The sequence below is a fragment of the Tympanuchus pallidicinctus genome, unplaced genomic scaffold (assembly GCF_026119805.1).
Source record: "Tympanuchus pallidicinctus isolate F22 unplaced genomic scaffold, pur_lepc_1.0 scaffold14, whole genome shotgun sequence".
In the NCBI taxonomy this organism is placed as follows: domain Eukaryota; kingdom Metazoa; phylum Chordata; class Aves; order Galliformes; family Phasianidae; genus Tympanuchus; species Tympanuchus pallidicinctus.
Window position 1 is genome coordinate 2,242,904 of NW_026294659.1, and position 25,563 is coordinate 2,268,466.

At 42.9% G+C, this 25,563-nt stretch overlaps 1 protein-coding gene across 3 annotated transcripts in view; it reads right to left on the reverse strand.

Moving 5' to 3' along the window:
- The window catches only part of SH3KBP1 (SH3 domain containing kinase binding protein 1), a 215,703-nt gene extending 194,419 nt beyond the window's left edge, over positions 1-21,284 (reverse strand). For all 3 annotated transcript variants that reach the window (XM_052673762.1, XM_052673761.1, XM_052673760.1), the window contains exon 1: positions 21,022-21,284. Coding sequence is in view for 2 of the 3 variants with exons in the window: in XM_052673761.1 (XP_052529721.1) it covers positions 21,022-21,025 (4 nt within the window). In the remaining variant the exon portion in view is untranslated. The remainder of the gene's footprint in view (positions 1-21,021) is intronic.
- Between the last annotated feature and the right edge of the window lie 4,279 nt (positions 21,285-25,563).

The following is a 25,563-nucleotide window of genomic DNA, read 5'->3' on the forward strand; positions in this document are numbered from 1 at the left end:
CACATACACTACAAGTTAACATGCAAAATAGAACTGAAACCTAAGACATTCAGGCTGGGAAGAATCTCAGAGGATCCTTCTGAGGACTTTTTGTCCAGTTCAGGACTAGCTCTGAGGTCAGACCTAACTGCTTTGGGTCCTTTGTACCACATGCTAGATGCATTAGAGCACAGACATTTCAGAGAAGAACCCAGCCATCCTGATTTCCAGAGAGAGCATGAGAGCTTTCCCAATAGTTCTTATGGGCACTTCTTTGTTTTTATACAGGTATGTTTTGGGATGGGTTGCCATCAGTTCCGTTTTGTTGATCACGGGGTCCCTACTGTTTCCTTATACCTTTTGCTTGAGTGTTGGTTATCTCCCTCCCCCACCATTACTAATTTAAACCTCTTCTCATCTGATTGGCTGGTCTGTTAGCAAAGATGCTTTTGTCCCCCTCTGGCGGATCACATCTTTTTCAAGCTACCCTCAAAGAGGGTCCCCATGGTCACAAAACTAAAACTCCGTTGCTGACATTAGCTACATAGCAAATATTTACCTGCTGGATCTATCCATTCCTTCTCACACACTTCCCTCTCACCAAAAAGATCAAGGACAAAACTGCCCAGGCACTTAATGCCCTTAACCATGGCCCCAGAGCTATGCAGTCACTACTGACAGCATCATTAGAGCCTACATGGTGGCAGGGCAACAGGGCACGTTATGGGTGACACAAGCCTCATCAGCCTTTCCACAACATTCTAGACCCAAGCAGCAAACCTCCACAGAAGACAGGTCAGGTCATCAGATAGGAGCCTCCAACTTCCATAGCAGAGAATTTCAATTGCCACTTTCTCCTTGAGGCTCGGGTTTAGCCGGCTTGTGTGACTTTTTGGACTGAGCACCCAGTTCTCTTATCAACTACAAGAGCACTGAAACTACTCTGCAATTGCACATCCTAAAGTACAACAGTGGCAAGAAACTATAAACTTCCAGCTTCCAGACTTGCCATCCTGGGAGTCCCCAACAGGCACAGATTCTGCTGGCCTCTCATTAAGGAACATTGGATGTCTGGACTCTTACGGTCTCAAAGACTTGGAGAAGGTCTGAAAAGCCCAACCCTTTGAGCTCAACCATCCAAACCATTATTAAAACCCACCTAGCTGTCCTGCAGCATCTCACCACAACCGCTGAGGCATTTCACACCATCTCTGGTAGAGTTTCTGGATGTCTTCCATGCAAACTGCTACACTAACTAGAGAATCTGTTGAGCTGACCATTGCAGTTAGCACAACCCAGCGGTGGCCAGAGAGCTGTAATGATGAGGCGGGAAAGAAGCAAGCATCAGGCTGGCTCCGACTACTGATTCTTCAAACACTTCTCAACATTCAGACTTCAACAAGACATACTGAACGAAGGAAGGCAAGCAACTCTCCCATTCTCCAAGCAGTGGAGTTATCTTCTTGAAGTCTGCCTGCCTTGCACTAAATCTTAAGCAGACAGATGTTCAGCCACTTTTGTTTTATTAGAAGTTTAATTAAACAAACAAAAAACCTCTTTACTGCACAGGCTCTTCTCTGTCTACAATTTTTTCAACTTATTGAGAAATTTATATAAATATTTTTAAATGCTGCCTCTTCTCAGAGGATTTGATTACTGTAACATAAGTGTGTGTAAACCAACAGGAACATACAAGTCACCAAGAATGGACCACACAATTAAGATGTTTATAAACTCTATGAGAAAACCAAGTGCACAGTTTGGAAAGAGGGGTTAAGAGTACACCTAGCAAATGTGCAGACTGTGGCAAACTGGTGGGAAGGTACTCAAACTTCTCATTCGAAACACTACTGAAGAACATATGAAAGCCTAAAAGTGTTTCATAATTCACAGCCCCATAAAATTGCAGTTTTTAAATCATGTTCACTTTCTAAAATGTACTAAACAATGCCATCTTCTCAAACTGAGATTTGAAACATTCATCCTGCCAGTCAAATTTAGTCTTTTTTGTTTCTCTTGATGAGGAATTTTGTCTTTACAGAAGCTGGACTGATATTGGAGGCAATACTGATCTGGGCATGCTAAGCGGATCTCAGTTTTGCATCTGCAAGTAAATCATACCTCATTGCTGAAGTGCTGAGCTAGACTTCTCCTCAGGAACAGGGCTAACTAAGTGCCATGGTTTGCACAGTGATTTATGATGTGAGAAAACACTCCATGGACAGTGAGCTCAAACTAGTTTTGTTTGTTAATCAACAAAGGCTGGTCGTAGGCATGGCTCTGCCAAGGTAAACAGCTTGTTACGTTAACAGCCAAAAAAAATCCCTTTTAAGCCAAAAAGCAAAAGAAAGCAAAATTGGAGCAGGCAGATCTTGCCTCTCTTTATGGTGCAGTTTTCTTAAAAATGCCTGAAAGACAAATCTTTCTCAACTTACAAACTCAAGCTGTAAGACCTTTTCTATAGGAAGAAGGCATTTTTCAGTTTAAGAATCATTTAGAAATCCAAGTATGAAATCCAAAATGAAAAGCTATTCAGGTTATTTTGATCTGAAAGGGGAACGCTTATCCTTACGCTGATAAAATCAGCTATTCCTAACATTATATTACCATCAATGCAGATTGTAATAGCAAAACTCGTGAAATAAAGTCAAAACTAGTTATTACCAGCTCTGCTGGAAACTGCCACAGTCCAACTCATTACTGCAATGTCAGGGACAAAGATTTATATATATATTTAATTTAACGCTTAGTGGTTTGGGCTTAAAATAATAAAATTGAAACATGAAATGTTATGAAGCAGAAATTGAAATGGAACCTTTCAGTCATATTTTTAAAAGAATGCATATCTGGAAAAACTGTTGATAAAGGTTAACTATTCCCACCTTTTGTTCCCTGAATTAGTCTTATATGCACATGGAATTATTTGGTTGATCATTACAAAAGCTTTTCCTCTACTTGTTTGTTTCTTTAGTAAAATCTAACCTCTTCAAACTGAATTAGTCAGAACATTTTTTTAAGCATGCCACCTAGATTTGAAGAGATGAATGTCTCCGTTTATGCTATTTTCAATTACTGTACAGTGGCTTTCCAAGCAAAAAATGAATCTAGAAAAGAAACAGCGATTTGCTACTGTGCAACAGAAACTACATTATTAAATCAGCTCCTGCTCTTATCTGAAGTGTGTAGGCACAATGGAAATGTTATTAATGTCTTTGGCATACTTCCATCCAAGTAACAGCATCCATATGGCAGCACCACATTCTGCAGCAGCATGGTTTCACACATGATTGCAGACCTTAATCCTAGTGTACACAGCAGTGTACACAGCAGTCAAAGAGTTAAGAGTTTATCTCCTACAAGTTTACAAAAAAAAAACCAAAGCACCAAAGAACTGAAAGTATTCCATACTGAAGTTATAAATTAATGTTCCAATGACATTTCTTCAGAAGACAATGCAACAGTGCTTTTCTTTTTTGCATAAACCTAACTGTTCATAAGTAACAAAGACTAACAGCGTGAACAGGCATCCTACCACAACCTCACTGTTACACCACACTGCATAAGCCTCTACGGGAAGGTCTCAGTGACTACAGAAAGCTTCAAGTTCTCTACCACCTACAGTAAACAGATTATCAAAAACTACTAATCAAAAATGTGTTTCTCTTCTGTTATATGCCATTTCTGTCATAAAGCAGTCACAAAGATACATTTGGTAACAAATACTTAATAGTTTATCAACATTTTCATTATAAACACATTTCATAACCAGTTACAATCTGGCCATCAAATTCCATCTGCCTCAAAACTTAGTAAACAAGGTCTTCCTTCAAACACGCTGCTCTGTTTGATAAACCTCAGTACGAGCTGGTTAAAATAGCACGCTTTTGTGTTTGTAGGCATACTTTAGAAACAAACCGTCTTTTTGATATACAAGTTGCAACAAACCTTGTATTAATATATTAGGAAACATTAGCAGGGAAAATGTAGACCGAATGACAAAGGATGACTTATATCTAGAGAGCTCAAGTGGAAAAAAAACCAAACAAACTACACTACACTCAGTAGCATTGTTCTCCTAGCCCATGCCTGGAGAGCCAGATGGCCTGAAGATCAAATGCGACCTACAAAGCCATTGCTTTCTGGACTCTGGGAACAGCAAGCAGTTGGCAGGCCAATCAAATGTGGGATGCTGTGGTACAAAGGTGTCCAAGGGAGGAGGAGGCAGGTTTTATTACAGAGGGTGCAGCATGGATTAAATGGGAGTGCAATGGTACGGCCACAGAACGCTCATCTGGGCTCCAAGAGTCCTTCCTACCCCAAACCATTACAGCCACTACAGGCATCATGCTATAACTTCTTGACAAATAGGGATGATTGTTACTCAATATTTGTTATTATCTGGGATGGAAAACATATCAGTGTGTGGCTCTCCTACTTCAGAAAAAAAACCACCCTGTAGTTTGTAAAGACTCAACTCTCAATATTTTTGCACATTATCATTCTAGCCAAACGAGCCCCTGCCTCCCTTTTAGGCAACACTGGCAAGACAGAAACACCTACTCCCACTTGCTACCTGTGAAATGTGTGTAAAGAACAACTAAACAATAATACCAATATAGCATTAAGTTTATATTTTAAATGCAGGTGGCAACCGGGATTTTTAATAAAGCTTGAGCTCTCAGTTTTCCATCACATCTGTGGCAGAAAAAATTAACATTTCGTATCTGCTGCACTTCAAGTAATCATTAAAGAAACATAATTTTCTTGAGAAATTAGTTCCAGACTTCGTTCATTTTCTTTCTTTTGCAACTGGAATAATTCAGTGCTGAAATATTTGCAAGGAGTCAGCTTCATGGAAAAAAAAAAAAGAAAAAGCTTGAGGGAGAGGAATTCCGTCTTCAAGAAGTTAAATCCACGCTACCTGATATACTGCAACTCCTCTAAGGCAACAGCTTTCAGTTTACATTATATTTTCATATTTACCCTTTGAAAACATCGAGGAGGAGCTAAAGGTCATGGTCCTAAAATGCTACCTTCACTCAAACACTCAGTCACAAAGAGCAGAGCAATCACAGGAGGGAGCCATGTAAGTCACACAGCATGCAAATCTTTTTATGTCACAGTCATCAGCGGCGCTTTTCTCTAGCTTGCAGGACAGAGGAATTAACCAGCTTCCTCAGCAGCCTCCTCCTGGTTCCCTGCCCAAAAGCTAATCCTGCTGGCTATCAGTTCAGCCACCTGGCAAGGCCTTCACAGCAATGCCAGGGGAAGCACCTGTCCCAGTCCCCTCCTGCAGGCCACAAACACCCCTCACGCATTCTGGCAGCAGAAACACAGTAGCCAGCCGCAGAGCGGTTAGGACAGACGGAGAGCATCTGAGGGAAGCTCCGCTGTGAAACCAACATGCCCACATATGTGCTCACACAAAAGCGTTCCAAAGAGCCACCTGAGCACAGGCCACTGTAAGAAGACAAAAGTATGTCCTCTCACAGAACCATGCTGCACCCCAATGCCTGCGCTTATGGAGTAAACAGCTTGTTACTGGCCCTGCTTGAAACCCCTCTGCCTTACATTGAGGAGCGGTGCAGAGAATCCTGAGCAAAATCTGATTTGGAGGAAAGTGTGTACACTCCTGCTTAGGGCTGTCCTGAGGAGACTTGTCTGGGCAGCAGCAGAGCTGAAGCCTCTCCAGCTTACATAAAGGCCTTGCTATCCCTCCAGGAAAAGAGTTTTCCTAGTTTTTTGTTTGTCAAAGAAACATTAGTATGCATGGTTCCAGTTTCTAAGAAAAAACAAACACTATGTTATTCTAATGGAATTTACTCAGCAGCACATTATATTATGGTGTTAAGGCATTCGGTATAACCACAATTCATCACTGAATTAATTTACAGTTACAAGATGAAGAACAATAATAAGTGAGTATTTTAGTATTTATGTATGTCTGCAGTGAGTTTCCAAATAAAGCATTCATTTCGTAGCAGTTCTGCACTAAACAATTTCAGGCAAGGTACTTCTAATCAACATTATGAATTCATTCTGCTTTTTTTGTTGGTTTTTTTTTAGGTTCATCATAATAGTTATGTCTCACTGCATTTATTATTGCCACTTTCCTATAAAGATACTAAACTTTCAAACAATATGCCAAAGTACATCCGATCATCAGAGCCATTCACGTGCAAGGCTCAAGCAAAGAAAGAACTGATCATTGCAGGAGTTCTAAACTGCAGCAGTCACATCTGTGCTCCCAAAGGCTCCCTAATATTCCTGGGTAAATCTAACAATAGGTGTTAGATTTATATGGACCGAGTCTCCGTAACAGTTTTGAGAGAGAGCCTGCACAGAATGTTTTTGACATTCACGTCGGTGTCCATCTGGAAAGTGTCAATATTCCATGAATTAATTTATCTTTTCCTACACTGCTCAACAACTTCCACAACTGTCTTGGTCAGCAAACTGCTAGAATCAGATTGTCACCCCCATACTTTCAGTTCCTTGCTTCCATCAACCACAGGACTTCCCAAACACAGCAGATGCTCCCAGTATTCGGCATTTACCCACAAGCTTACTTTGATGATTCACCTGGTCACCAAGATTGTAATTGATTGCGTTAACCTCCAACTGAAGGAACACAGTGCTTCTTAGAAGAAAAATTGTCCTGAAAGTTGATGGACTCATTTTAACATCATCATTTACCTCAGATACTAATGAGCAAAACAAGCCATCCAGAACAAATGGAAGACCGATTACATTCAGAGACACATTCAACATCATCACCTTAACATGAGTTCCTGGCTCCTCCAATATCAATAAGAAGAAAATCTGAAATCTGTAAAGGATTATACCCATTGCTGGGATCAATAGGAGATGAGAGGAGGATTGTGCGTTAAGCTATGCAAACTAAGACAAATTACTCCTATTTAACTGAAATTATATGTATTTGTAAAGACTTGTTAGTAATGCTACTCATGGTGTCTAAATCACATTTCCCAGATAATTGAGAAGTTAGGAAGGATATTATTTACTTCTTCAGAACAACAAGAGGAAAGATTACTCTACTTACAGCTAAATATAGCTAGAACTATATATAAAATTACCATTCAGCTAAATTCAGGAGAATTGTCACTGAATGAATGCATCGACATAAAAAGGAAACAGGGTTGAAAAACTGATGCCACGAACATAACTGCTATTTAGGATTACTCAGAAATACTAACCCAGTAACACTGCCACTTGGTTCTGATCCTGTAGTTGCCTGGATCATATCTGTAGATGCTGACATACAAGTACTGAGGTGGAAGGTCAAATCAAATCAAAGTATTTCCTCAGAAGGTAGGGGAAAATCATCTTTTCAGTGATATGATGTGGCATCATCTGACACCCAGGAAGAGGAGAGAGAGGAGGTGGTAATCAGCAATTTGTTCAGTCTTCATATTGTGTACTACGTAAATTTCATTTGTTGAAATTTCATACCTTCTAGAACAGCAATATTCACCCAGCCTCGTTAAAACCAGACTAGAAGCATGTGTGTAATCATGAACATGAGATCATTTGAGCTTGGAAGATTTCACTATAGAAGCCTAAGCTGTTAATGCCATCATCCATCTTTGCCAAAAGCAGAAACCCTTTACAGTGAGGATAGAGAGAAAACAACATATTCCTCTACACCTTAGCTACATTTTCTTGAAATACTGATAAGGATGGGTTTAAATTAAGTAACCAGCCTGTAACATGGTGCATAGATACATCCTGTTGTGGTATTCTCGTTGCTAGAGGTGACAGTTTTTGCAGGCAGGGCTTCCTAACAGCAACAGTTGATATAGTTCAAATCCTTGGAGCATGTTACAGCCCTTCACTATGTAATGCCAGCTGCAGACAAGCATTATGTCTTAAAATAAATTCAAAAGTATGACGTTCTAGTTCAGTTCTATGGAATTCTACTATTCCTATGACAGCAGTTGCAAAATATTTAATCCAGCAGCAGCTCTTGTGATAAGATCTGTAAAATACTAAGATTGCAAATCAGTGACATTTTAACTGATATATTATAAACTGTCACAAACAGATGTGCTGTTCAACAGTAAGGACTTGGATTTGATGTAGCAGAGAAATGATCAGAAGCTTTTTACCCTTCAGCCCTCTTCTACATCTATGCTAAGTTCTACACAATCTACAGAACTTAGCACTCAGAGAAAGATTGGGCTCCGTGTGCAATTTCTCAACAGTTTCATAATCTGTAAGCCAAATGAAAGGACACTTTCCGTAATGCTCCCATAGACAAGATTGTCAGGTGTTCTAAGAGCTACGAAAGGTGTGTATGTGCTGAGGTTCACAGTCACAAGCACATGAGCTAAGACCACAGGTAATCTGCATTTCACTCCTATGGTCCAATACAAGATTTGCATGCTAGCACTACATCATCTCCACTGGCCTTTGTACTATACTGAAACAGACCAAAACACTTAATGTTTTATTAAAAAACTGAATTACATGATCAAATTGAACAATTACATGAGAAACAACAAAAAGCATTTTGAAGAAGAACACATTTGATTAAAATGACTTCTTCACCACCCCCCAATATTTTTTCTTGATTAATAAAGAAGGCTGGTGTTCACAACCCTTATCAATCTGTCTTTCTGCATCAAATTCTTTCGTTCTCCTTCAAAACTCCAGTAAGTGTAGAAGTGTTGAAAAAAAAAAAAAGAAATGCTGCTCTAGAAGTAGAAATTATTGTATATAAGCATGTTTAGATTGATCTGCCCAAGGGTTTTCTGAAAGATAACTATTCTATCAGATCGTATCGGGTGTTGACTTTTCCCACTAAAAATCTCTCAAATTTCAGAATTCAGGATGCAGTTCAGGAGAAGGCTCCTTTAATGCCTGTTCTCTCAGCTCTCATCAGTACCTGCAGGTAATTCGTTCTTTCCCATAATATGCAGAAATCACAAATTAACTTAGTTTAGTTCTTTAGCTCTTACGAATAAAAACATTCCCAGATCACAACCATTAACTTCCCCGTTTTGTTTTCAGGATGCCTTTTAAAATCCCATCCATCAATATGCCTAAGTGAGACAGCACTTCCATTAACAATTGTTTTTTTCATTTTCTTTTACAGAAACTCTGTGGATTTAGAAGAAGGTGAATCATTCCAGGAAAAACAATCCTGAAAGCAAAAACTGACGCAGACTGAACAAGTATATCTGAAAGCTTGTCACAGACTTTAATTGCAAGCAACAACTGCTTGTGACCTGATGATAGCATTGCTTCAACAGGGAATTTAAACCACAGTGTGCTGGTTGAATGAGAATGCCAGCGGGGCTGAGTATGAACTGAAAACACAAACAATAGTCAGCATTTAGGTGGAAGAACCCATTGCTGCAGTGAGAATGCAGGAGCAAAGCAGAGAAAGCAGCAGTATGGAACTCTATGGAACCCAAGTAAACAACAGAAGCAATGGACCCTATTGTTTTACAAGCGGCTGTTCTTCTGGCTGCCTCTTCCTCCTCCCATCCAACACCAGTTACCAGCACTGGTACTGTCTGGGACAGCACAAAGCATGCTGTCAAGAAAGCTACAGTAAGACAGATGCGACTCAAGATGAGCAGAACCTCCTTGAATACTGCTGCAGAATCTTTCTATAGTATCCAGAAGGCAGCATGCAGATTAAAACCATACCACTGAGAGAATAAGGTGTCGGGGCATAACTTGGCAGCAGCTCAGCACCACACAGCTGTTTGCTCACTCCGCCTCTCCAAAGTGGAATGAGGAAGAGAACTGGAAACAAAACAGAACTCATAGGTTGGGATAAAAACTACTTACTAACTGAAGAGAAAGCAAGGAACAAAAATGCAACCATTACAATATGTATGGCTGCACTGCAATCTCTAGCCACCCACCAACTGATGCCCATCACCATCATGACGCCTGCCAGCATGAGGTCTCATCACCACTGGCCAATGCCCCATAATCCCTGAGCAGCGTCCATCCGCAGCCAACTGCATTACGGCCCTGCACACGGTGCAATGTGGTACAGAACGACCCCCAGCCTCATTCAGGCACTGTTCTGCCCCCTCCCCACTCCCTGCGCCATCGTGGTGGCTGCTCTGCCTTGCTGAGTCTTTCCCAGCCCAGCCCTGCTCCCATCACTCAGCAACAACCAGAGTGTGCTAACACTATTTTGACTGAAAGCAGGGCATGAGAGCAGACAGAGAGGACTATTGCTCAATGTTACCTACCCTGATCACCTCTTTTACAGCTGCTGCCTCTATGACAAACATTCCTGGGCTCCATCCATTCAAACAATCTCTAGTGACCCCCTTGGTTTTCAATGATCCAAGCTCTTGGAGCTAAAGAAATCAGGTGCTAAAACCAATTTTCAAAAAAAACTAGAGCAGGAAAGGGCATCTCTTGCATTTAGGATCTCTGCCCACTAAGGCAGCATCCACATCAACCCCTGCTTTTGGTTTTATAGCAAGGTATTGCCAGACTCAAACAGACAGGAACTGAAATTCTACTTTAAACAGCAACATCCTGCTTTTAAGTTCTCCAAATGCAGAAACAACAGAAATTCAGCGCTTGGCTTTGCCAATTTCTACAATGTGTTCTTCACACATCACAAAAGCACCAGTCTCTCATCAGTTTCTGGATCAGACAGTACCAGAAAGGCAACTAGGAAAACACGGAGTGCAACAGAAATCACAGCATTTACCTTCCAGGGTAATAAAGTCAGTGGACTAAAGCAACAGCCTCTAAATGATATCCAGTGCCTCTCCTTCCTAATACGGTATTCGTAGGAAACTAACAAGGCTTCTTGTCTCTCTAATTCTGAGGAAATAGTTAAAGGAGCACCCACAAATGGATTGTCATCAGAATTCTATAGGTCTTTACATCTCAATATAGTGAGTTTTAAGACTACAAGTGAAGCATAAATTTTCCTAAAGAAAGGAAAAAGTAGCAGGCTTGAAGGACAAATGGAAGAGAAGGAAAGATGAATTTGAAGGAAGAGCAACTGAAAAGACAAGATGGTGTAGCACCAGCTACCTGAAAAGAATGGGTGAAGTGCATCTTCCTGAAAAACAGGTGGGAATCGCTGATGCAGATTAAAATACATATTAAAAACTTTCACGAGGGAAAAAAAGCATAAATGCACTTCTGTAGGTGACAGGAAGAGAAACTGCTTTCTGATAGAATGAGGTGAAGGAATGAGAAACGCACAGGAAGAAGCAGGCTAATTTCTTGTGCAAAAAACACTTGAATGCATACACTTCAAGAGATCTCACACAGCCAGGGTCAGCACATACAACTCTGAACTGTCAGGGGGTGGTTGAACTAGATGGCATCTCTGTTAACCACTTACTGTAATCTTCATGAACCACAGTCAGCCAACTGAGATGTCAGCAAAACAAAAGCTAATTGATAGGTGCTACACACACACACACACACACACACAATGTAGTCTTAAAAATAAGTAGCACGCTTCATTTAATCAAAGCAAGCAATTCCAAAATGCAGGAGGAGGTGACAAAAGAAAACACCACTCAAGTTGACCTCAGTGGCCAGAGTAAAACTGGCAAATGCAGTTCAGGGGTTTTAAACACAAGCAAATAAAGGTCTTTGATGAATGAAATTATCAATAGTTACAAGGGAGTGACAAAGTTTCAAAGAAAACAAAGATATTTCTCATTTCACAGGAGATCTTTGCCAGAAGAGTGGCCACAAAGAGCAGCTGCGCAGGCAGAGGAATATTAACAGTTCTAAGAAAAGAAGGCAGCATGAAGATTTCTCTCCTATTTTAAGAGTTGCTTCATGCATCTGAGAGAGCTGATCTTAGTCCTACAAATTATTTGGCTGTTGGACAGTACTGCTTTTTTTTTTTATCACACAAGGAGCAAATTTAATCCTCCAGCAGCACCACGTTAAGCAAGGAGGAAGACACAGAAGAGCCTTCGTCTGCTTTACTAAGGCTTCCCAAAAGTAAAATAACCATTAACTATCCTGAAAGAGCTTTACTCAAAAATCCCTCTGTTAAATACATGTTGCTCCTATGAAGTCAGAGCAGATCTGTATGGACAGCTAAACTTGACTCAATATAACCAACAGGAGTTTCCAATTGGTGCAAAGCCAGGAAAGCAACTGAGGAGCTAATAAAATGTCTAAGCTACCAAGTTAATACCCAATCAAGCCCCAAAGTTTTAGTCCTTTGTCATCTGAAAAATTGCTGTTAAAGTCACCAAAGAAATAACTACACAGAGCACTGTTCCAGTATTAAGAATACAGCAATAAGCTATGAAATAAAAAGCTAATCTATTACCAAATTAAAATGAATGACTGAACTAATTATATGATTGAGTCAAGGTAGTAAATCATTCAGAATGCAGCAATGTGATCAAAGTTGCATGTTACCCGTTTCATTAAACAAACACAACAAAACACATGCATAAAGTCATTGAACTCCACTAGTCAAAGCCAGTTAAACACTTTCATACGGAAATTACACTGATGAAAATGAGCCAACCCTAGATTTTGAGACTCACTGATCAACCTCTTTGTTCCTACAACCAAACTGAAAATACGTGCATAAGGAAGCAAAACTTCTGAACTGTTGAGCCAGCGCTTTCAACAAGCGTTAGCAAGTGTTGGTTTCCTTGAACCAAAAGTTTTTTTGGGGGTAGGTAGAATGAGGGCTCTATTTTCATTTTGCAGAGGGAGGGGTAGTTGTTGTTTTTCCCTGTGTAAGTAGGGAAGCTGGATATTTCTATCCAACACACTGCAGATTCTGCAATCTAGCTGAAACACAATACCTAGATTATCAGGAAGTCAGCATGGTCTTGCCTAGAGTGGAGGGTCCTGACGTGATATTGTTCCTTAAAACCACTGATGACAACAAGGACAAATTCACAGGAAATAACAGAAAAATCATAGAATGGCCTGGGTTGAAAAGGACCACAATGATCACCCAGCTTCAACCCCCTGCTAGGTGCAGGGTCGCCAACCACCAGACCAGGCTGCCCAGAGCCACATCCAGCCTGGCCTTGAATGCCTCCAGGGATGGGGCATCCACAACCTCCTTGGGCAACCTGTTCCAGTGTGGCACCACCTTCTGTGCGAAAAACTTCCTCCTAACATCTAACCTAAATCTCCCTGCCTCAATTTAAAACCATTCCCCCTTGTCCTATCACAATCCACCCTCGTAAACAGCCAGTCCCCCTCCTGCTTATATGCTCCCTTCAAGTACAGGAAGGCCACAATAAGCCTTCTCTTCTCCAAGCTACACAATCCCAGTTCCCCCAACCTTTCTTCATAGGAGAGGTGCTGCAGCCCTCTGATCATCCCAGTGGCCCTCTTCTGGGCCTTCCAAGTGTTCTGGATCTTTCTTGTGCTGGAGGCACCAAGCCTGGAAAAGTATCTATGTAATCAATCCTCATACATAAAACATTCAAATATTTGTTTATAAATTGGCACCCTAGAAAACAAGTCACTAATCCTTACATTTGGAAACATCAAGCCGAACAGCATTTACATGTCAATCTGAATTTGGTAACAGAAAGTTTTTAAAATACTGTCATAATGAAATTCCAAACAAAAGGCATTGTTCTGACTTTGGAATTACTTGTGTGACCACTTACAGTGGGAAACAGATAGATGAGCATTCACAACTCCATAAGTCCTCGGGGAGACATCACAGAAAGAACAGCAGTAATGAGAAAAACGGTGAAAAATTAAGCTGTTTCACTGCTACTGGGTTTTCTGTCACAAGGATAGCAAATTTTCAGTGCTGCAGAAGCGTATCACAGAGAGAGACAAAAAATCCAGTCTGCCAAGATACCAGAGCATTAAAAATGCTTCTTGCCAGTGGTGAGGATGAATCAGCAACCACAGACAGATGATATATTTGACTTAAACGTGAGAGGGGGCTTTTCCATGAATAGTTTCACATCTGGCTCAAACATGAAAAACTCTGGATGTAGATATTAATACCCTTACACTCCTGCTACCTTTCACTAACACTTCTATAAACGTCGCCACGTGGAAAGACGGTGCTACGCACGCAGTGACTTGGGCTGATACCAGTTAGCTGATTTAGCATGGAATAGCAGCAGCAATTGCACTGACCTCCAAGACCTTCTCACAAAAAAAAAAAAAAAAAAAAAAAAAAAAAACACAGGAAAGCATCCTGGTATTATCTGGTATTATTTCTGTGTGTGTTTATGTGGAGATCTCATTATTGAAAACAAGCACGAACATGTTGCTCTGTAAATTAACAAGCAATTTCCTGGAAACTGCAAGAAGAGGACACAGTGTATTACAGGGATTTTTATTTTCCTGATTGTTTTTAGAGAAGTCGGGTCACTCATTCACTTATTATGCATTCCTTATGAGACACAGAGTACTTAGCTTTTCGACACGTGGCTATCGAAAGCTAATTAAATATTTACAGATCAAGTCGAGCCTTGATTTGTAACACACACAACCAACCCACACTGAGGTTTTTGAACAAGTGTTCGCTCCCGAGGTGGTTGCACACCAGTGCTGACTTTGGTCTCCATGCAAATGAACAGACTTACATTGGTTTTGGTGTGAGCTACCTTTAATCATCAAAAGCTACCTTTAATCATCAAAAGCAATTTAGCTGCGCAGGATGAAGAACCAAAGAGGAAATAAAGAAAGAGCAGCTCTTCCCTCCTCTCCAATATTTCTAATGAAATTCAATAGCAGAGCTCAGAATGCATCTCTACATTGAAACTAATTAGAGGCTTGGGATCTGATCCTCACAGAAGTGTTCAGTTTTCTAGGTTGCATCACCCTTTTTTTGGAACACATGTAATTTGTGATGCACAACTCTAGACAAACCCTTACCCTAAAACAAAAGCACAGGTTCTCAGTGATGCTCACATTGGAATACAGGCTGCAGTGAGAACAAAGACATCTTTTTCTCTACTGTCCCTCATCATCCAGGACACTCCTTCCCCTAAGGCAAAGTTAAGTTAGGAACAAAGCATAGCTGAGACATCACAGCAGTCACCTTGCCACACAACTTTTAAGTAGGCATCACCGCTGTACTCACAAGATTTGGTTACTATTGATGCTTCCCATTTAGCAATCAGAAAAAGGGGGGAAAAAGTCAACTCAATTTTCTAACATGATCCATGGCTACCGAACTGCAGTACTGCATATTCTCACCAACACAAAGACTTCAAGCTCTCCTTGTGCGTCCCCTCTGTGTGAAGCAGACAGGCAGCAATTATTTTTACATTAGCTGAATTACAGAATCTTGATACTCACCTCCTCTCCTGCTCCCCTCCCCCTAATATATTCTTCCACCATTTCTCAGTGCATGAACATAGATACACCTTACAGCTACCTCCTGCTTTTGCACCCAGGAAAAACATACATTCTTTGATCCAGGATTTTGTATTCTGTGATTTAAAACCAAACCAAAACACAAAGATAGGAACCACACAAATAAATCTATCAGCATTTTGATGAGTTTGCTCTGAAACAGCAGTTTCAGAGAGAAACAACAGATAGAATCTATATGGCTGTTTTCTTTCCTTTGATCCCATCAGGGATGACCTGCTTTCAGCACTTCAGTGACCTCTACCATTTCAGACCTGGAATTTCAGCTGCTCATTACAAACTACCCAGCACTCCTTTTCCTCTCCAGCACACGCATCCCTTCCTCTTCAATGTGAAAGGAGTCAATGCATTATCCACAAGGTCAATGCTGATTTCCTACACCAACTCTGATACACTGCTAGTAGCACAATGATGAGCAGCATTCTCAAAACAAAGCCCTGTAACATCCAGTGAATAGCAATTATAAAAGAAGAAATCTGAGTAACATTAAACTGTATATAGAATCATAGAATCATTCAGGTTGGAAAAGACCTTAGAGATCATGGAGTCCAACCACACCCTAACCATCCTACCCTAACTAACAACCCTCCACTAAATCATGTCCCTGAGCACCACATCCAAATGGTTTTTGAACACATCCAGGGATGGTGACTCAACCACCTCCCTGGGGAGCCTATTCCACTGCTCAACAGCCCTTTCGGTAAAGAAGTGTTTCCTGATATCCAACCTAAGCTTATGTTGTGTTAATAGCAGTTTAAACAGAAATATATATACACTCAGCATTAATACCAAAATAATGTTGCTTGTCAAGGAAGTGCTGTGATGTTGATACACATTTCTTTATGAGCAGACCAGGAAAGATGTCTTTCAGATGCAGCTCTAACATAACTCTCAACGTATGCTTCTTTTGCTATCACAGAGGGGCACAAGAATCTCCTGTTTCGAGAAATGGTATCTACTTTAAGCATTCTCTTCTCTATCACACCCTCTGATCTAAAAGAAACAGCTAACATGGGCAACAATTACAGTGGACATTGCAAGAAATGAACTACTTGATAGGGGCAAGAAGAGCACTAAAAGAAGACTATAAAATCAGAATTCTGAATACACACACATAAATATGGATTTTTTATTCCTTGGTTTCACATCCATGTCTTGATCCATGCAGAAGGCAGCTCTGACAAAGTTCTGATGTAAAGCCATTATCTCTTGGTTTCTAAGAAAAAAGCTTTCTGCCAGCCGCTTTTGTATGAAAATTCATACAGGTTACCAAAATCATTCATCAGTTTATGAAAACTCCACTCGAACTCTGACTTCAAAGACATTCACAGGCTGTACAAATGTGGATACCAAACAACTGGAAATCTGATCTTGACCACCTCTAACACAAGTGTTGTCAGAAATGAACCTACTGACAACAAAAGAACTAAGATGATTCACATCTCCTCTGAGGAGGAGAAATGAGATCTTTTTACACTTTGAGAAAGGTTTTCACATGAGATTTCCTGTGTGAGCCACTTTATAGCTGCTTATAATCTCATTAAAACAAATTAAATTTAAAAAAAACACTCAAAGTGAAGAAAAGCATGGTAACCAACTCCCATATGACTCTCCCTTGTATCCAGCTGCAACTGTACAACCGTTTTTGAGGATAATGTTGCTGATTGACACGTGCCATTCCTATTTAGAAAATGTCTTACAGCTGGTTTTGCTCAAAGGCTCCAAAATTCCCAATGCCTTGTAGGGGGAACTTCAAATTCGTCCAAGAAGTCAACAACCACAGACACACCCACCCCCCTCTGTGTGCAATTTACACTATTTCACTAAGCTCAACTCAAAAATGTTTCATTCAACACAGGACTGTAGAGCCGTTGATGTTCACCAGCTGAACTCCCCATGCTTCCCCCTGCAGAAAGCATCCTCCAACACGTACTGTGGGACTAAGCATAAGTTTTGACACAGGAACATCTCTGACAGGAGGTCTGCATGGCCCCACAAGCAGGAAATGTGCTCAGAGTGCTCCCTCTATTGATGCTTGGCTAAGAGAGGGAGGAAGAGGAAGTGGCACACGTGCAATGTGGAAAGAAGTAGAGGGGAAAGACATACCAAGGCAGGGGCTTTCAGGAGGAAAGAGGAGCAGACTTGAAGGCAGGGGACAAAGGAGAATTAGGACAGGAGAAAAAAAAGAATTAGGAAAAAGTTAAAACTGGAAAAGGTGTTGCAATTAGTACAGAAAAATCAGTGCTGTTTTTTTTTTCTTCTATTTCCTCTTGATGCAACTTTCCCCTGTTGCGTACAAGGCAGTTGCGGTGTTTCACAGCATCTTTCTCAACCGCTGTGTCAATCCACGCAGACAACGGTTGTCTGTGAGTACTAATAACGTAACTGGCTCAAAGGACACAAAGCTCTAACTATGGGGACTACAGACAAGCAAAAGCAGCCTGTCCTCTCTTTCCTGCTGTCAATGGGAAAGTTTTAAAAATACCTTGAAAAACTATTACGAGAAGCAAATCTACAAAAAAATATATACATCAAACAAGCTACTAAGCGAACCATTCAGAAGTTTGGTGATGAAACTGTCTATCTATAAGCAGGAATTTACACAAGCACTATGGTGAAGGCTTCAGCTTACTCCCATAGCTCTACTGTTACATAGGACCCCTAACTAACACATGAAAATGACTGAAAGATGAGCGGGTCCAGCATAGCCAAAACAAGGATCCCTGTTCACTTACTGCACGGGTTGGAAGGTGTGCCTCAACCGACACAAGGCGCTGCAAAACGTCAGCTGTTTTGGGATGATGCCAGCTAAACACTGCTTTCTGTAATCATGCTGTACCTTTACATGTTCTGAATTAAATAAGCAGCTCTTCCCCATGCATTCCCGTACCTTGTTCCTACTTTGTCTGCTGGACCTCCAACTTCATTCAGCAGGGCAGTGTGATATATGAGCACACAAAGGTCTCGCAAATGAGACTGAGGAGTTCCATAACCACACACAAGCCTTAAAAATAAACACCAAACCCCCACACACATATCTATGAAACACCACCTTTTCAATTCTCAAATATTTACAGAAGGGGATTAAGCATGTTGCACTGTCTCTGCCCTGCCCCCCTCTTATGTTTCAGAAACTACCAACTTCAATTCACTCAGCTCTTCTGACAAGTCCATTCCAAATGTAAAATAATTTACTTGAAGATACTGCAACTCTAATGTCACAGAACAGCTCATAAAACATCAATAAACGCGTATTTCTTCTAAGGTTTTGAGTACATGCTGTAAAAAAGCTTGAGGTTATACACTGAACTTTAATATACACGTATAGACACGTACATACGGAGCCTTGGAATCATCAAATCACAGAACCATAGTACGCCCCAAGTTGGAAGGGACCCACAAGGATCATGGAGCATCACTGAACTCCGGCACTGAGGGCCGTGCCCAGCGCCCTGTGGTGCAGCCCCTTTCCCTGACCCCCAGCCGCCCTCCCCTGACGCAGCTCCACGCCGTTCCCTCGGGCCCTGTCGCTGTCACACAGAGCAGAGCTCAGCGCTGCCCCTCCGCTCCCTGTGAGGAGCTGCAGCCGCCGTCAGGCCTCCCCTCAGCTCCTCTGCTCTGCGCTGAGCAAACACAGGGGCCTCAGGCACTCCTCTCATACACTTTGCCCTCCAGACACTTTAATACATTCGTAACCCTCCTTCAGACACTCCCTACTAGGTTTATGTCCTTCTTACATAGTAGCACCCAAACCCACACTGATTGCTGGAGGTGAGTCTACACAGCACAGAGCAGAGCAGGACAACCCCTCCCAAGCGATAGTTGGCCCCATTGGCTGCCAGGGCACACTGCTGGCTCAGATTCAACTTGTCACCAGCCAGAACCCCCAGATCCCTTTCTGCAATGCTGCTCCCCAGCCTCTCGTCTTGCAGTCTGTACACAGAGCCAGGGAGTAACAACGCTGTGCAGTGCCAAACACGAAATGCAAAGCAGGAAAGTAATTTAAAAATAAAAGACAAGGAATCTCAACAATGTGCTACCTATGAAGAATTCACCTATTCTTTCATGCATCTAAATGTCTTTGAGAAATGAAACAACGCTAAAAATGTTTTTAATAAAACTGTTTCCATTTGGAATCTCCTAGAAAAATTTCACTTTCATATTACTCATATCTTCCTCGCGTGTTTTTTCCATTTGTTTTTTTTTTAATAGCATAACAATCGCTTAGACTCTAGAGATGTGAATGACTCTAAAGATATGAACAATGAGAGCGTGCCTTTTCTCTGCTCTCGTTTTGCAAAGCGAGTTCTTGCTGAAGAGGTTGTGGATGCCCCGTCCCTGGAGGTGTTCAAGGCCAGGTTGGACGGGGCCCTGGGCAGCCTGGTCTAGTACTAAATGTGGAGGTTGGTGGCCCTGCCTGCGGTCGGGGGGTTGGAGCTTCATGATCCTTGAGGTCCCTTCCAACCTGGGCCATTCTGTGAATCACAGCGAGTTTGGAAAGTCATTATCAAAATCAGCTTTAAGGATGCCAGATGTATACAATCATGGGAGGTCTTATAGCGTCACAATGCAAAGTTAAGAATGAAAAAAATGCCCTGAGGATAAGAAATAATAATAATAAATAATTAAAACAAACAAACAAACCACTAACCATCATTCCTTGCACTACACCACACAGATTTTGCTCCATCCCTCAGCGATCAACCCCACACTTGCTTACAGCGCTGCATTTTAAGAAGTTCCGAGCCGCGTTGCCTAGCAGACACACCAACCCTAACAGAGCCTTCTGCCACCCAATTACAGGCGGCGGCACGGGATGCCGGCCTACGGCCGGCAGCACCGGAGTTCGTTGGGATCAATACAGCGGAATGAGGCACAGATGGCTGAACGCCTCCCAGCCCCAGCTGGAGGACTAACTGAAAGTCCACAGCGAAAAGCTAGTGCTGGATCTCTCAAGGTACAGGTACGGCAGCTACGCATCGCTCCGACAGCACTCCCTAAGAACAAAGAGAAGATTTTTCCCCGCTACGTTCCCAGTGTCACCGCATGACAACAGGTAAAACCGGGTAAAATGTCTGCCCACCTAATGCGTTGCAGGGAATGGCTTTAGCGGTATCGCTCTCGGGCTGCCGGCAGCATTTTTGGCTCAGCGGGCACCGGGAGCCGCTCTCCGGGGGCACCCCCGGGCAGGAGCCGGTCGGAGGGTGCACCCTGCCAGCAGCCCGGGCTTGCTTTTGTTCCCTCCGATCCATCGCTCTCGCCGTTTCGAGCAGCGGGCCGGCCCCGGGGAGCCCGGCACCGTCGGCGGGGCCGCCATTCACCCCCCGTCCCCCACCGCCCGCCTCCTTCCCCTCCGCACAGGTAGCGGGCGCTGCCCACCTCGGGCCGGCGCCGTCTCTTCCCGAAGTCCGCGGGAGCCACCTCACGGGCAGCGCCCGCCCGACGGCCCCGCCGCCCGCAGCCGCTCAGCCGACGGAGCCCGCGGTGGGTGTGCCCGGCGGAAGGCTGAGGGCGCTGGACGGCTCGCAGCCTCCTCAGCTCCGAGCGGGAGCGCCCACCGCGGCAGCCCCGAGCGCCTCCGGCTGTCACATGAAAGCAATCGGCGGGGAGCCGGGGGAGGGGGAGAAGTTAACAGCCGCGAGGCGGACGCTCCCTCCCCGCCGCCCCTCGGCTCCGACTCACCCATCGATGTCGAGCGAGGCTCTGCCGGGGCGCGGGCTGAAAGTTTGGGGCGGCTGTGCCCGAGGCTGCTGACGGGGCTGCTCCCTCCTCCTGCGGCCGCCGCTCTCGGTCAGCGGCCGGGCTGCACGCCGCGTCCTGCGGGAGGCACCTCGCCTCGCCTCGGCATACGTGTGCGCGTGGATGCAGAAAGGAAAAAATAAAACGAGGCGAGGGCTCAGCCTTCAGCTCCCCCCAGCAGTCCCCGCTGCCGGGCGGAGCGCGGCCGAGCCCGGGCACCGGGAGACGGCTGCCGCCGAGCCGCGCCGATGGGCGTCTTCCCCGCGGGCCGGGGCGCGGAGCAGCGCTTCCCAACGCCGGCGCTGCTGCTGCTGCTGCTGCCGCTGTCGGAGCGAGCAGCTCCGCTCAGCTCAGCGTGGCGCTGCGGGAAGTGTCGCGAGACTGCGCCACAGCCGCTGCGCCGCCGGGAGAGCGGGAGGGAGGGCGGGCGGGGAGGAAGGAAGCGGAGCGGCGGTCCCCAGCGGGGGCTGGGGAAGGAAAGCGGTGCTGAGAGGCGCCGGGTGCGCCTCGCCCCGTGGGGAAGGGGTCGGCCCGGGCCGGGAGGGAGAGAAAAAAGGTGAAAAGATGAGGTGGAGGCCGGGTTGGTAGCGTTGTTGAGGGGAAAAAAAAGAAAAAAAAAGAAAAAAAAGGAGCAGAGTCGCTCAGAAGGTGCTGCTGCTGCGAGGTGAAAGGCGCGCCCCGGTACAACGGCCGGAGCTGAGAGCTGTCGGCGCAGCGCGGTGACGCCTGCGGGCAGCAGAGCAGCGGCTGAGGGCGGGAGAACCTCCCCTGCGGGCTGACGGCGGTACAGGGGAAGCGCGAGAGAGAGGAAGCGTAGGTAACGCAGCTTTTAGAGCGCGATCACCCTTAACGGCAGTGAAAAGTTAAGCAAAAGGAGCTGTGCTAACCTCGGGTAGGTGGTTAGGCGTGGAGAGGATGTAAACGGTACGAGAGGCAGAGCAAGGAGAGGCTATTTTGAGTAAGGGCTGCTGGACGTTAGAAAGGCACAAGGGAAAGGAAGGTTTATGGTACGGAAATCTACTCTCCTTTGATTCGTGACGGTGGTGAACGTCGGGACTTCAGCTTTCATTATCTGAAAGAATGACAGCACTGATTTCAGTTGACAAAGCCAACGAAAGGGAAAGCGTCAGCTTTTACTTGACAGTTTCAGCTAGCTTCGCATACAGTGGTCAAGTTTATCAGAACCAAGTACCACATCTCATTAAGCAGAAGAAATGGAACCAGGTTTGAGAGGAATCAAGATATTCATAGAATCACAAAGTTGGAAAGGACCTAAGAGATCATCTAGTCCAACCCTCCTCCTATCACCATTACTACCACTAAGCTACTAAACCGTATCTCATAGCTCCTCATCCAGACATCCTCTTGACCACCACCAGGGACAATGACTCCACCACCTCCCCACCTCCCCAGGCAGCCCATTCCAGCGCCTCCCTTCTCTTTGGGAGAAAAAGTTTTAACCTAAACCTATTGTTAGCACACCAAACGTGTATGAAGTTTGGCTTTGCAGTCGTCCAGCTGTGTAGATTAAGGTGGTTGAATAAGTGTAACTGAAAAATTTGGTACATTTGGTAGCTCTATTTCTAGAGGCACTCTTCAGGGCCGCTGGTAAAATTGGTAAGTTACAAAAAGGGAAATTTCCAACTCCATGTTACAATGCATACAATGAAGCAGTCTTCATGGATAATCTCAACCAGAGACCCAAATCCAACTCAGCTTTGAGGAAGCTAACGCTGAAAATTGAAGTGTAGGAGTTTGATAGCTTTCATATCAAGTCAAGCAGTAACACAGTGAAGCATCTTGTTCTGGAAAGTGGAAAAAAATGATAAGCCACCATAGTACTTTCAAGTCCTAGTTTCCCACTATTCCCAAGCCAAGTAACATTGCAACATACGTGCATTCTTTAAGTACCTTATCTTAAGGAGACCTCTCAGCATTTAGAAAAGAGCTGCTATGGAATTACTTAGGGAACACTAGTATTTTAGAAGTGGTATTGCTGAAAGTAACATCTAAACTGACATGCACTACAGAACACAATCAGACACATGCACTGTTGAAGGCCATCAACTAAAAGCTGAGAAGCATCACTACTGCAGCCCCTACGAATTACAGAAACATTTTTCTCCAAGCGAAAAGAGGAACAGTACCTACCCTAACTTCTCCACACCGCTGTACAGTTACCACACATATAGTAAAGTGCAAATCCGTTTTCTTAAAGGCTAGAAACCACATCAGAAGTTAAATAAATCTACATATAGATTGGTTTATGACGAGTTTAGGTGAACAACGGGAGGTAAGGTTGTTTTATTCTGGAAGAAAACACCTCATTTCTGTTCCCATTTGCTAAGGAATCCTAGTATTAAGAGATAACATGGTTATTCTTATCCGGCACTGAGGCTGTATTACTGAAGTTCTTAGGAGTGCACTCTAGTTTACTAAATGTAATATTTGGTGAAGCCTTTGGTGAAGTCAGCCAAGCAAGTGCTTGCCTCCACCCCCTCCCCAAACTTCTGTTTTGCACATTCAGTGTCTGCAGGCAGAGAGCTTCTTTTAACCAAAACTCTATACCTAAAAAGTAGATCAAAGCTTCAAACTTCTGAAGTAACAACAGATGAAACTACAGAAGCACATTATTTATAACATTCCAATGGCTACCCAGATCATGTAAAATACTCTGAAAATGATACTAAATATTAATGAACTACTGAATCAAATCACTGGATGTATTTGTAAGTAGAAATTTTGTTACAACATTTATTGTCAGTAGAAACAAAATTTACATTGATTTTATAGAAACTATATTAAACATACATATACACATACCTACATCTTAGTATGTACTTATGAACATGAGATCTAGGTATGGAATAACATTGTCGGAAGCACCGTTGTGGACTCCAGAGACTACACACAAAATGCTTTTGCATTTAATTCCATCTTCAGTAGTTTAATAGTTTAAAAAGGTTATTTTTTTTCTTCTTTTAAATCCACGCTTACGAATGATTCCATTAAAGGTTTCTGATCATATTATTTGTGCATATGTATACACACACGCACATACACTCATTAGAAGGTCCTAATGGAGGAGAAAACTACAGTATAAATAAGGTGAACTTGAATATATTCCTTAGAAATGGGCATTAGTCCACATTCTCATTCAGTTGCTAAAAAAGGAAAAAAACTAGCCCTGCTATTCTTAAAATATTCAATACGGTGTTTTTTTTTTTATTCCATGAAAAGCGAACCAAAAACAACTGCTTCCCCTCTATCTCTTCCTTCAACAACAAAAGCACAAGGAGCCAGTCACAAAATAAAAGCCATCTACTGCATTATTTACAGAAAATGAAATATTAAAACAATGTGAGACTTTGACAAAATTGAGAGCAGCGAACAGAGGAAAACCATATTAAAGTGGCAGGCAGCATAAAACTATTAAACCACGGGGCTAAATACCTACTGAGAACACCCTCCACCAAAACAACATCAAGGCAAAGAAAGGACAAGGAGGGGGCAGGTATCGCAACAACAGCAGTCTCAGATCTCAGCTGAAAAAATACGTTCACCAAGCTTAAAACAGAACACATTTAAACGTTCACTACCATCCTCCCTATCTACAAAGGAGTTAAGTGTTACAAGCAGGCTTACAACAATCCTGAAATGGCTTTTATTTCCTTCCCCTCCCTCCTTTAAGATGAAACTCTGATCTTCAAACCCTGCCGCAGTGGAACGAAGTCTGTCAAGGGCCAGATTTGTAGAGAAACATCCAGTTCTTGCGGATTCATTAGGATGCAAGCCTTTCTTTTAGAGAACCTCCTGTAGAGGTGGCTGTTCAGATGCCTGAAGAAAAGCAAGAGGCCTATTTCTGAAGTGTATGGGAAAAGATTTCTTCAGTAAAGAAGGAAGTTGAAGAATCTCCCTCTGCTTACAAGTCTTCTAAAAGCGAGAAGGCTGACAAATCAGATCTCCATAGCTTAATCTTTGCTAAAATCTTTAATCATCTTCTCCAACCAATTTTCACTATCAATTTCCTAGACATGGCAGAGAAAGACCTTGTGAAACACAACAAACAATCATCTTTTGAAAACCCAGAGTTCCATAATGCCCAGAAGTGTGATTTTTTAAATTTATTTTGCTCTTAAAGGAAGTTCACACAAAGAAAAATCAGCATTTCACCCCAAGGCCCCGTGAGAGAAAGCAGCAGGTAAGCTATTATCACAACTGGCTATCAGCTGAATTTGCTCTCACCTCCTGCTACTGGGTACTTGAGCTTTGACAATCACATTGAGGTCTCAGGACCACCTAAATGCATCAGATAAGGTGATATGAATCATTTAAGTCATTATTAGAGTTAAGGCAGACTTATACATACTTCATGATGTGTTGCTTACTAGCCCCAGAATTTTCTTGACTTGATCACCACATATAAGCTAAGAATTATAAAATGAGGATTTAACCCAATCAATCAATATAGAGATTAAACCGATC